The 11,883-nt window shown below is 57.9% G+C and overlaps 1 protein-coding gene across 1 annotated transcript; it reads right to left on the reverse strand.

Moving 5' to 3' along the window:
• Window positions 1-5,080: 5,080 nt before the first annotated feature.
• B3GNT7 (UDP-GlcNAc:betaGal beta-1,3-N-acetylglucosaminyltransferase 7) lies at window positions 5,081-9,153 on the reverse strand. Its single transcript, XM_065927608.1, has 2 exons — window positions 9,094-9,153; window positions 5,081-6,970 (listed from the first exon to the last, which is right to left on the reverse strand). Exons 1-2 carry the CDS (start codon window positions 9,102-9,104, stop codon window positions 5,776-5,778), a joined length of 1,206 nt encoding a protein of 401 aa, XP_065783680.1. The 5' UTR covers window positions 9,105-9,153; the 3' UTR covers window positions 5,081-5,775.
• Window positions 9,154-11,883: the final 2,730 nt, after the last annotated feature.

Raw genomic sequence — 11,883 nt, forward strand, 5'->3', positions numbered from 1 at the left:
GCGGATCTTTCCCACCCAAGAATTGAACTGGGGTTTCCTACATTGCAGGCGGATTCTTTACCAATTTAGCGATCAGGGAAGCCCATTACAAGGAAATAATTCCTATTAAATAGTCTGGCGTGGAGATTTCTGGTATTTCTGAGGCATACATGCCCTTAGGGATACAAGCGGATAACTTGGGGTACAAGGATTTCAAGTTAACCGATTTCACGTAACAGCTCTAATCGCCCTCCTCTTTGTCACTATGCCCACCGTGGTCGGCTGGGGGCGCTCCCCGCCCTGTCCTGGGATGGTTCTGGCTCCGCGGATGACTCCAACCCTCCGGCGCCTCCCCGCCCCTTGGATCTTCTCAAGGGCCCTGCCCGGGGCCGCCGCTACGGAGCCGGCGCAGAGGGGTCTGCCCAGCGCCCCGCGCCCCCAGCCTCGCTGCGATCGCGGCGCGGGCCGACAGGTAGGTCTCACTAGGAGATGTCGCACTCTCCACCTCTAGTTCAGGCCCCCGGGGTCCTGTGGATTCCACCACCGCCCTCCCCTGACCACCCCCACCTCCGACGGCAGAGCGCGATGGTCCCCACCGAAGCCTAGGTGGTTCAGCCATGGCCTCTGGGTTCCGGGTTGCGCTGACCACTCTCCGGCGCCCGCACCCTCTGTCCTGCCTGGGGCAAGGGCAGGAATTCCGGGCATTCTTGTTAGATTCGACACCCGAGAAAAACAAAGCGCGAGCAGATTCCTGACCCATCACCTGCTGCTCTGCAGTGTCAGTTAATCCCCGCCCGGGCATCGGCCGGAGTCACCTGGGCGGGGGTTTGAAACACCTAGACTAGCGCCCACCTCCGAGGTTCGGGTGTACCCCGCCTGGGTTGGGGCCTGAACGCCAATTTTTTTCCCCAAAGCTCCGCGGGGAGTGAGGGCTTTGCAGACGAGCAGCGGGGCTGAGCCCCTTCGGAAGGGATTGAGCTCTAGGCTCACCTGAAGGTGTAAAATTTATTCCAAGATGCAAGTTTGGTATCAGAAATATATGCAAAAAAGGACATTCTAAACCATAATGAGTCTGTGGTCATTTTAATATAAAAGATGGTAAAAGATACCTTTTAGAAAAAAGAAACGCCTAACTCCTACAGGTATGAAAATTAACACGAGGTAAAGATTTATTTTATTCTTAAGAGGGTAAGCTGATGTTATAACTGGTTCACAGGAGACTTGTCTAAAAGCACAGATTTGTACGGAATGAAGGAATTGAATTGCTAACGGAGGCAAAACTGGTTTTTCCACAGTGGGGAGAGAAGTTGATGGAGTCTCTCCCTTTCTGTGTTTTTTAAAAAATTATATTTACAATATATTTCTTAAAATTTTTTTTATTTTAGAAAAATTTTAAATCGAAGTACAGTTGATTTACAAAGTTGTGTTAGTTTCAGGTGTACAGCCGAGTGATTTAGTTTTGATTATAAATATTCTCTTTCAGATTCTTTTCCGTTATTGATTATCGCAAGATATTGAATGTACTTCCCTGTGCTATATAGTAGGTGCTTGTTGTTTACCTATTTTATGTATAGTAGTGTGTGTATATGAACCCAAAACTCCCAATTTATCCCTCCCCTATTTTCTGTAATTTTAAAAAAGGTGCAGAATAGCTCCAAGACCATGAACTGGGCTAGAAGCAGACAGCTTGGGGGTTGTGTATTAAACAATGTATAGTGTTCCACTAAACAGGAAAGCTTGTCTTCACAATATTTTTTTAAAACTATGTGGAAATAAAGTTTTCCTACAGTGCTAGTCCTGCTGGGCTTCCTCAAACCCCAAATACCCAATTTTCAGTCACTCATGGGACACTACATTTTTTTACTTTGGGGACTGTCGGGCAAAACCCCACACATACACAGGGAGGTTCCTGGGAGACAAAAGGGTGGGGGGTTAGGCGCAGGGACTGAGTTCAGACCATGCTCGGTCACACAAGCGCTGTGGGACCCTACTCTGGGGAGCCTCCGTTTCTTCACTTGACCGTCGTCCTCGTCTGTAACTGGTTCCACAGAAGCTTCCCTCCCTGCTCCTTCTCAGCCGAGGTGGACAGTGAGTCTCCCCAGAACAGGCTTTCTTTGTTAAGGGTAGAGTTCTTTGAGTGGTCTCCTTTAGTTATGTAAATGTGGCCAAGCAGCACCCATCGCCTGGCAGGAGACCTTCTGTGGCCTGACAAAGCTACCTCTTCCGCAGGCCCCTTAGGAATGCAGGACTGGAGGCAGGACAGCAGGGGGGAAGTGTCTTGCCTTTGAAGCTCCGGGTCTTTGGGGAGGAAAGGGTTTGAGACCCACTTCCCCTTCCCCCCAACCTGTTCCCCAGGATCTGATTGAGGACTGACTAAAATTTACCTAAAATTTACCAGCAGCCCTGGAAAATTGCTTCCCAGTGACAGAACCTGAGTGAATTTGTAGGGTCCTCCCGAACTCTGTGTTACTGACTGAGTCTCAGGACCCAGCGCCCCTAGCTGGCTTCTTCTGCTCTTTGGAGAAGAACAAGTGAGGGTGACTAAGAGAATTGTTCTGTCTATGAATCGTGGGCCCCGCTGCAGCCTCGGTCAGGAAGACAGTGCCTCGGAGCCCACAGGACTGTGGGGGCCCATGTGCCAGGGTGTCACCGTGTGGGATGAGAGGCAACTGCTGCAGAGGGTGGCTCAGACTTTTCCTGGACACACACTCGGGACTAAGGAAGCCCTTGAGGTTCCAGACAATTAAGGACTGAGTGGGCTCCGAAAGGGAGAGGTAGGATTTGGTGGGGAGGAAAGATAATTTCCCCCTCTGGCCTTCTAGGTTCTTGGCGGAGACCCTTCTCTATGAGAAAAGACAGGTTAAGAAGAGAAAAACATACAGAATGATATGTATTGCCACATACATACCTTCTGTATGTATGAAGGTATACATATCCGGGAACTCTCTGAGAATGGCCAAGCCACCAGCTTAAATAGCACCTTTGGCCAAGATGTTGTGGTGCAGGGAGCACCATCCAGCCTCATCTCCAACACTGTCCACACCGGGCAGCCAGCAGCTCCGATGTCCTGCTTTCTTGCACTCCTGGGTTGTTGCATGGCCCCCTGTCTGGACTGTCCTTCCTTCCCCTTCCACCACAGGCAAGCACCTACTCCTTCTTCAAGACGCAGGTGCACTGGCAGGCCCGGTGATGAAGCCTGCTCCCCACCCTGTGCTGGGGGGTCATATTCCACTGGCCCCCTCACAGGTGGGTTCCCTGCCCTTCCTCCTACTGTGCTAACGCTGGCGCCCAACCCCTTTCCCAGCCCTCTCTGCAAGCTCAGCCTGGGCCTCTGAGGTCTGAAACGGGGTCAGACACAAGGGTCCCCCTGGGGCTGAGGCTGAGGGCGTTCCCATGCTGGAAACTTGCTGCTTCCACGGAGTCCCTGCGGCTCAGCTGGAGACAGAGCAAGCCTAGAGGCAGGGGTGCGCACCCAGGGCCCCACTCCTGGTCCCTGCCTCTCAGGATCAAGTCTGAACACCCCCCTGCAACCCAGGAGGCCCTGAGATCCTCTTCTCACACCCCAGCTCCCCCCACCCCACCACTCCATCCTCCCACTTTTGAGGAGCAGCTATCTGCTTCAGCATGCACCTGCTCGGCATCCTTCAGGTGATTTCTGAGCACAAATGCTATCTCTGGGCCCCCACCTGTGCACTGGGACCAGTGGCCCTTCCACCTCTGTCTCCTGGCTGTCTCTCCATGGCTCTTGCCCTGGCTGGACTGAGCTCTGGGAAGGCAGAGACCCTAGAGCCCCACCCTGCTGTCTGCAGCCCCCAGGCTCAGATGGTGAGTGAAAGACAAAGAGAGCTGGTGACCTGTGCAGTCACCAGGTCCCACCTCAGAAGGGCCAGCTTGGTGGTGACATTCTTAACATTCGAAGATGGTGCCTTATATTAGGACCCAGCCCTTGCTCTCACTCATTTGGGGGAGAGGCCTGGCGTGGACATTAATAAGCAAGTGACTCTCTCAGGGCATCTGACCCATTGAACACAGGCAGGGAGCTGCTGGCTTGCCCACTGTACCCCAGTGTCCCTCCTCCTGGGGCTGACTGCCCTCCTCACCCTGGAGGTAAGCAGTTTCGGCCAAGGTTCCCTGCACAGTGCAGTCCCCCCATCACTGGACCCCACTGTTTCAGTGTTTCTTATCAACCTGATCTAGGCTTGAGGCTGACTGCAGGAATGTCAGGAAGCCTACTAGCCCCTGCAGGCGCCCACCCCACCCCGCTCACTGTCACCCCAGCCTCAGGGGCAGCTCCGGCCCGGCCCTCACCAGAAAATGCTCTCTGAGCTGCAGGTCTCTCTTGCACCCCACCCCCCAACTAGGGGCTCATGTGGCCTCTGCTTTCCTCCTGGAGATCAAGAGGCCCTTCAGAGGGTCCTTGTGTACCCACCAGCCAGTAACAAGGAACAAGCTGTGTCTTCAAAAAACCTCCAGCCACCTTGGCCCCAGACAGGCCCTCCAATGGAAATGGCGACAGGAAATTTCACACCGGGGATGGGGGAAAAAAAAACCAGTCCCCTTTTATTAAGAAAATAAGAGTTAATCCCTCAATTTTCCCAGGGGACTTGACCCTGATGCAAGGTGACATCTTCTGCAGCCATCCCCCAGGAACCCCTGAACCCGAGTGGGGTGGGCACCAAGTCACTCCATCCCTTCACAGGGGCCAATGCTGGTCTGCTCAGGGCCTGGAGAAGTAGGCGTGCAGGTGGGCATGGCTCTGGAGGCTGAGGGGGGAGCTGTGATGGGCATGGGGGTGTGTGCCTGGGGTGGGGGCGGGGCTGAGGGGACAAGAGTGGCGGAGGCAGGCGATTTCTTGCTGAAATAAGGGAAGGGAAGAACACCACCTCCCCCCCAATCTCCGAGGCCTGGCGCCTTCTCCCTCCGAATTCTTCATAAATAAAACTTCACAGTAATGGAGGCATATCCTTCCAGGGTCAGACCAGCTGGTTTCCGACTGGGGGAGCCAGGCCTTGCGGAGCAGCACTGGGACTGCTGGGACCGGAGCTCAGCTCTCTGGCCCTGCGTCTGGGGGCAGGGGAGTGGGGGCTGGGGTGTGGTGAGGTGGGGCTGCAGCCCATCCAGAGGTTCTGAGGATCACTGAGGTAGTCAGAGCCGCTGCTCTGGCTTCCGGACAGACGGGAGCCGGCTGGAGCAGCGCCGGATGCAGCCAGGAGCGAAGCCACCTGGGAGCAGAGACTGTGCAGTCAAACCCCAGGAGGGTCAGGGCCCTGGGGGGCAGGGGGTGCTGAGAGCCTTCTGCGGCTCGGTCTCCAGGAGCCCCCAGAGGCATTGACGGGGGGAGGCCTGTGAGCCTGCACAGGGTTGAGCTTTCTCCTGAAAGGGCTGCCCAAGCAGCCCGCGGGGAGACTGAGGCGTTTCACAGAAACTGGAGGATCCTCTCTGTGAAGACAAGAGGGCAGCCCTGGACCCGTCGAGGGCAGGTCAAGCCCGGGGTACCTGAGCACAGGGTTGCCTGAAAGGCCATCAGGGCCTCCCGCCCGGTTAGAGGGAGCCAGACCACAGACCCAGGCTGGGAGGGCTGCCAGAGAACCAGTCTCCAGTCTGGGCCATTCAGAACGTGGCCGGGCCTCAGTCCCGGTCACCCGCACCCCACCACACCTAGGGGCACATAAGGCCCACCCCTCCACCTCCCTGCAGGGGACCAGAGGTGGCGCCCTGGCCTTGCAGCTGCAGGCTCGTGACTCGCAGGCACTCCGGAGCACATGTTCCTCGTCAATCCTGATGGCCCAGGCCAGGTCAGAGCACCTGGAGCTTGCGGGAACAGGTGAGGTTGCCATGCACCAGCTCCCACATGGCCAGCAGCTCGGTGGGCAGCAGCTTGTGCACGACAAGCATGGAGCGGAAGAAGCAGGGCTCCTTGTTCATGCGGCTGTTGCGATTCCTGGAGATGCCGAAAGTCTTGAAGCCCTCGTGGGCCATGGGCCGCACGCCCAGCACCTCCAGGCACATGCCCAGGAAGACGTCGTCGATGGGGTAAAGCTCCAGGGTGTCACAGCTGTGGTGCAGGCGCTGGGCCAGTCCCCTGGCCATAAGGAAGCCCCCTCCGCCTGCGTAGGGCGGGTAACTGTTCTGACTGTATAAGATCCCGGGGATGTAGTACTTGCTGTCCTTCCGGCGGATGGGCCGGGCGTGATGCAAAACGTCACCCACAAACAGGTCCTCCTGGGGCCGCCGGTCGGCCAGAAATTCCAGCAGGTTGGTGGGGTTGACGAAGACATCGTCATCGCCCTTGAAGACAAAGCGGACATCAGGGCAGTAGATGTCAAGCCACTTGAGGAAGTGGATCTCCTTGAGGGTCAGGTTGAAGAAGCTGTCGAGGAAGTCCCATTGCAGTATGTCCCCGTAGATGCGGTCCTCGTAGGTCAGCAGCTGCTGGTAGTGGGACTGCTCCTCCGGTTTGGAGGCCTTGCCCAGCAGGAAGAGAGTGCGCACTGCACCGCGGCCCCTGCCTGCCGACTCCTGCTCGCGGCCCCAGGTCTGGCGGATGGCCTCGCGGCGGTCATGCTGCGCGATGATGGACTTGACGACCACTAGCAAGTACACATCACCGCTGCACTTCTCCGGATGATTGAGCAGCATGGGAAAGTAGCGGCAGTGGCGATAGGACAGAAACTGCTGGAAGTGTGGCTCCAGGCCCTGGAACCAGGGTTGGTGGGTCAAATTTATATTGGCCGAGCAGTTAGTGGTGTTCACGTCCCAGGCCTGGGGCCTCCGTGAAACCACGGGAGTGGGGGTGACCGCCTCCTTTGCACTCTTCCAAAAGCTGTCAGGGTTTACCAGGAGTCCGCTGGGTTTCTGGGCCTTCTGTTGCTTGAGGGAGGCTGGCGGGGGCTCCTGCAGAAACTGGCTGGGGGTCAGACTGCGCTGGAATACCGTTACGGCCACGAGCAAGGCCAGGGACAGGCACACGCTCTTGTAGACGGTTCTCTTCCTGGGGGTAGGGGTGAGGTGGGGAGCGGATGGTTCAGAAGAGAGAAGAAAGGATGAGTCAATCCCCTTGTACAGAGCTGCAGTCCCAGATGGGCAGATGGCCCCTGTACACAGACTCAAGTCCCTGGGCCCCTGAATGGTCAGAGGAGGGTCTTGCTTCTTCTCCCATCCTGACCTCCCTCCTCCAGGAACAGGGAGCCACATAACACAGAGCTTAAGTACAGGCGCTGTGGAGTCAGGCTCCTGGAGTTCAGATTTTGGTCCTGCTATGAATGGGGAAAATTGCCCCCCCCCCTTCCACCCCATGGCTCAGTGGTAAAAAAATCAGCCTGCAATACAGGAGTCGCAGGAGACACGGGTTCGATCCCTGGATTGGGAAGATCCCCTGAAGGAGGGCATGGCAACCCACTCCAGTATTCTTATCTGGAGAAGTTCATGCACAGAGGAGCCTGCTGAGCTACAGTCCATAGGGTCGCAAACAGTCAGACATGACTGAAGTGACTTAACACACACACGCACTTACTGAATACAAGCTATACGGAGACGTTCTGTGATTTCTCTTAACCTCTCCAAGCTGTGATTTTTTTTTCTTTCTCAAAATGAGGATAGCACGCAACTGGCGTGTCAGCTGCAGTGCTGGGCACAGAGTGGGTTTGGAGTTGGGGGAATGCTGTGATTCTACAAGGGGTTGACCTGCCCTGCTCCCCATCTCTCCCTCAGGCACCCTGTATGCTTTGTGCAAACCTGGTGAACCCCTGGGGTAAACCACTGGGAGGTGCAGAGATGACACCTGTTCTAAAAGTATAGGGGATACTGGGGAGAAAGCTCTCACCTAGAACCTGAAGAAGCCTGTCCCTCCCCTCCAATCCCCCCATCCATCTGACCCAACAAAAAAAGAACAGTTCTCACCATTGACAGAAGCCTGAAAATGGGGCAAGCATCTCCTAGCAAGCCCACTGTCCCTGTAGCTCCAGTCTGAGCCCCACTAGGAGAGCGGAATTCCCCCAACTCTGCTGCCTTGAGAGGGGCACAGTTGAACCCCCACTCTCCAGGGTCCCTCATGCCAAGTTAACCCCACTACACCCCTTTAGGAAGCAGAAATCAGTTATTTTCTAGGAGCGCTCACAGGGCCAGGGTTCTGAATCTTTGAGCCCTGAGTCCCTGGGCCCAGGGACCCTCTCTCCTCAGCTCACAGTCTGGGGAGATCCAGGCCACCTGCCATGTTCTCTTCTGGGGAGAGGCAGAGCTGGGGACTCCAGGAAAAGGGCAGGCCAGAAAGTGTGGTTTCACAGGGCCAGGCCAGAAGGGTGTCAAGAGGGGAGATTCAGGGTGATGGGAGAGACAGGCAGCAAAATGGTGAGACAGGGACCAGGTGGTCCAGCCTGGGGTGGCCTCAGGACCGGCTGATGAAAGGTGCAGGCACCCAGGGTGAGTGATGCAGAGCCCAATGGAGAGACATTTTCCCATGGGCTCCCAAGATATAGAGTTGGAGGGAGGCTGGGTCATCTCAGGTGCTGGGGTGGGGTGTGACCCAGACCCCATCCTCCCAGGAGGAGGACAGGGGAATACTCTGGCCTGGTTTGTTGGGTTGGACTGAGGGGGTCACCCCAAAGAGGGCCATGAGGCTATGCCCCTTCACTCCAGGCTGTTTCCACTCCATTTGTGGGGGAAAAAAGCCCTCCCCCCCTCCTCCAGTGCAAGGGGAGCGGTGGGCAGGCCGGAGGCCCCAGCTCCCGGAGAGGAAGGACAGTCACTCGGGGTTGAGGGTGGAGGACAGGGGTCGCCCAGGACGCAGGAAGCCCTCGGAATCGGGGACGGGACCCAGCTACCGGCGAGACCTTGCGGTCCCCAACTCCGCGGGTCCAGGAATGAGCTCTGGGTGCCTTGGGGCCAGAGCGTAAGAGAGCATAGGGGCGGCAGGGGAAGGCTGAGCGCACGAGTCCACCGCGGTCCTCCAGTCGCCGACCGGCCGGCCCAGGCGTCGCGCACGGCCGGGCATCTCCAGCCATCGCCGTGCCAGCCCAGCTGCGCCCGGGAAACGGAGGCCAGCCCGCGCCCCCCGCGACCCGCGGCATCCCTCACCGCGCCCGCAGCCCGGGTCCCCGGCCCGACGGCCCCACTCACCACAGAGACATGGCGGCCCGGGCCACGGCGGCGGCGGAGCGGGGCGCGCGGATCGCAGCTCTGGGCGCCGCGGGCTCGGGGACGGCGGGCGGGCGGGGACGAGGAACGGGACAGGGACTGGGGCGGGCGGGGGCGGGCGGGGGCGGAGGTCCGGCCGCGCCCCCGCCGAGGCTCTCCACTTCCCCGCGGCGGGAGGAGGGGCTGGCAGGGTAGGCGGCGGCCCAGGTACGTTAACCCCTTCGGTGCCCCCCCGGCCCTCCATCCCCGCGGCCGCGGGGCGCAGCACGGCGGGGCGGTAAGTGACCCATTTTCCGGAGGCGGCACCCGAGCCCCGGCGGCGCGCGGAGCCGCCCACGGTCATTCGGCCGGAGCGTGAGTGGCCGAGTCGGGACATCGGAACCCACGAAGGTCACCCCCGCCACCGGGGACGGGGGTTTCCCCCCCGTGGGGGGGCTTCCCCGGGGTCGCCTGCCCCTCTGGATGCTTGCGAACTGGGACCCCACCCACCTCCAATCTCTCCGGGGGCGCGGGGCCCCGCCATTTCCCTCCAGCCCCGTCCGGCCTTTTTCTGGGTGAGGGAGGCAGAGACAGGGCTTCCTTTCCTCCTGTCTGTTTCCCTCTGCCCTCTCTCCCCTGGCCCCTTCCAGGCAGGGCCCCCCCACCCACCCCCGCACCCCGCTATCTAAGGTGGGATCTGCAGAGGAGAGGGACAGGGGCGGAGAGAGCTGAACCCCAAGCAGAGGTCAGGAGGCGGCTGGGCTGTCCGAGTGGGGACTTACCCGAGTGGGGACAGCGGCCCACGCCGCAGCTCTGAAGCCTTCTCTTTGCCCCGGACAATGGCCTTCTCCATCTCTGGAGCCCTTCCAATCCCAGAGAACCCCTCCTCACCGCCAAAATGCCTGTCTGCTGGCCCAGCCTGCCTTTTCATGTCAACTAGTATTTCACTTCAAACCCCTTTTTGTCCCTAAGCCTTTATTAATCTGTTTGTGAATGCCACACCCAGCGACTCCTAGGGAGTGGGCTGCATGAAGACAGAGAACTCCTGGGGTGTTCTTGGCGCAATCGGTCCAGGGTGGTGGGTATTCCACCCAGGTGATTTCCGGAACCCCCTAAAAGGTAAACCCCTCCGTGGGTCCTGCTATTGCTCAGGCCTGTTCTAGCCTTGTTCCAGGTTGAAGTCCCATCCCTGAGCTTACAGTGCTGTGCTTAGTCGCTGAGTCCTGTCCGACTCTGCGAACCCACAGACTGTAGCCCTCCAGGCTCCTCTGTCTATGGGGGTTCTCCAGGCAAGAATACTGGAGTGGGTTGCCATTCCATCCTCCAGGAGATCTTCCCAACCCGGGAATTGAACCCAGGTCTCCTACACTACAGGCGGATTCTTTACCGTCTGAGCCATCAGGGAAGCCCCCGAACTTACAGGAGGGCCTCAGAAATGCCCGTAGTAGTGACACAAGCGTTTTGCAGGCCAGTAAATAACAGCTAGCATTCATCAAGCAGTGCAGTATGCAAAGCACACTTGAGGCCCCTGCGTGAGTGACTCAGTCCTGGAGGCTATTATTATTATTACCACTCCACAAAGGAGGAAATGAAGGTGCCTGACTCCTGCCTGTCAGCTCTCATAGTAAGCAAACCCAGGAGGCCTGCCTGGTTCCAGAGGCAGGCTCTTTTGCCTTTCACCCAGGGAGCTCCTTCCTGCTAGGAGGCCCTCAGGGAGGCCAGGAGGCCCCCAGGTACAGTAAGAGACTGGAGATAGGAAGCCTGAACCCCTGAGGCTTGGGTGAGCAGGTCTTTCCTTAAGACTCCAGAGCCTCTCCAGAGCCTTAAGGAAAGGAGGAGGAGGAGGAGAAACAGTCATTAGAATTTCTTCCGGATGTTGCAAGCTTCAGTGAGGGAATGTGAAGGGCCTTTCAGGTCGAATTCCAGAGGAGGACCCTGGGACCAGTGCCCTTCATAGCAGCCCCTCCCAAGTGCCAGCGCAGGAAGAAGGTCCGACTTGCAGCCCAGCCCCCTGGGCCTGGCTGCCTGCTTTTGGGGAGCCCCCACAGGCCCCCTGGCCACCCATCCCACAGGGCACCAGGTAACTCACTGCCTGGGCTTCTGCTTTGCCCTGCAGGTGTGGCCTGGAGGGGGCTTGTGCTAGCCTGGCCGAGGACAGTCTACCCTGCCTCAGCGTTTACGTCTCACACAGAAGCTGTGGGGTCTTTTTAGGAGCCTAGTTGAGGGTGGACACAGAGATCCCTGGGAAGGTGTTTTGAACCTAGATTTGGGGACTTCCCTGTAGCTCAGATGGTGAAGAATCTGCCTGCAATGCAGGTAATCTGGGTTCGATCCCTGGGTTGGGAAGATCCTCTAGAGGAGGGAATGGCAGCCCACTCCCAGTATTCTTGCCTGGAAAATCCCACGGATAGAGGAGCCTGGCGGGTTATAGTCAGTGGGGTTGCAAAGAGTCGGACACGACTGAGCGACAGGCATTACTACTACCACTACTGGACTGGAGAGTGTGGGGTATGCAGGTTTGCACTTCCTGACTGTCACTAGGAGCAGGTGGCTTATCCCCCTGAGACCTCAGTTTCCTGCCAGCATGGAATTAGGAGATGACGCATGAGAAGCTTGATCACTGTCTCCTTAGTGGTGGCATTGTGACAGACCGGTTGCCGTGAGTATTATTGTTGTTAATATTTACCCAGTCCATAAGGCCACAGAACCCAGGAAGGCTCAACGAGGTGGGGATGGGAGGGCCCGCCAGCAAAGCCAGCGGAGTGTTTGCCAGTGGAATCTGGTCCATTGAGA

This window comes from Muntiacus reevesi, chromosome 3 (genome assembly GCF_963930625.1).
Source record: "Muntiacus reevesi chromosome 3, mMunRee1.1, whole genome shotgun sequence".
NCBI classification, from domain to species: domain Eukaryota; kingdom Metazoa; phylum Chordata; class Mammalia; order Artiodactyla; family Cervidae; genus Muntiacus; species Muntiacus reevesi.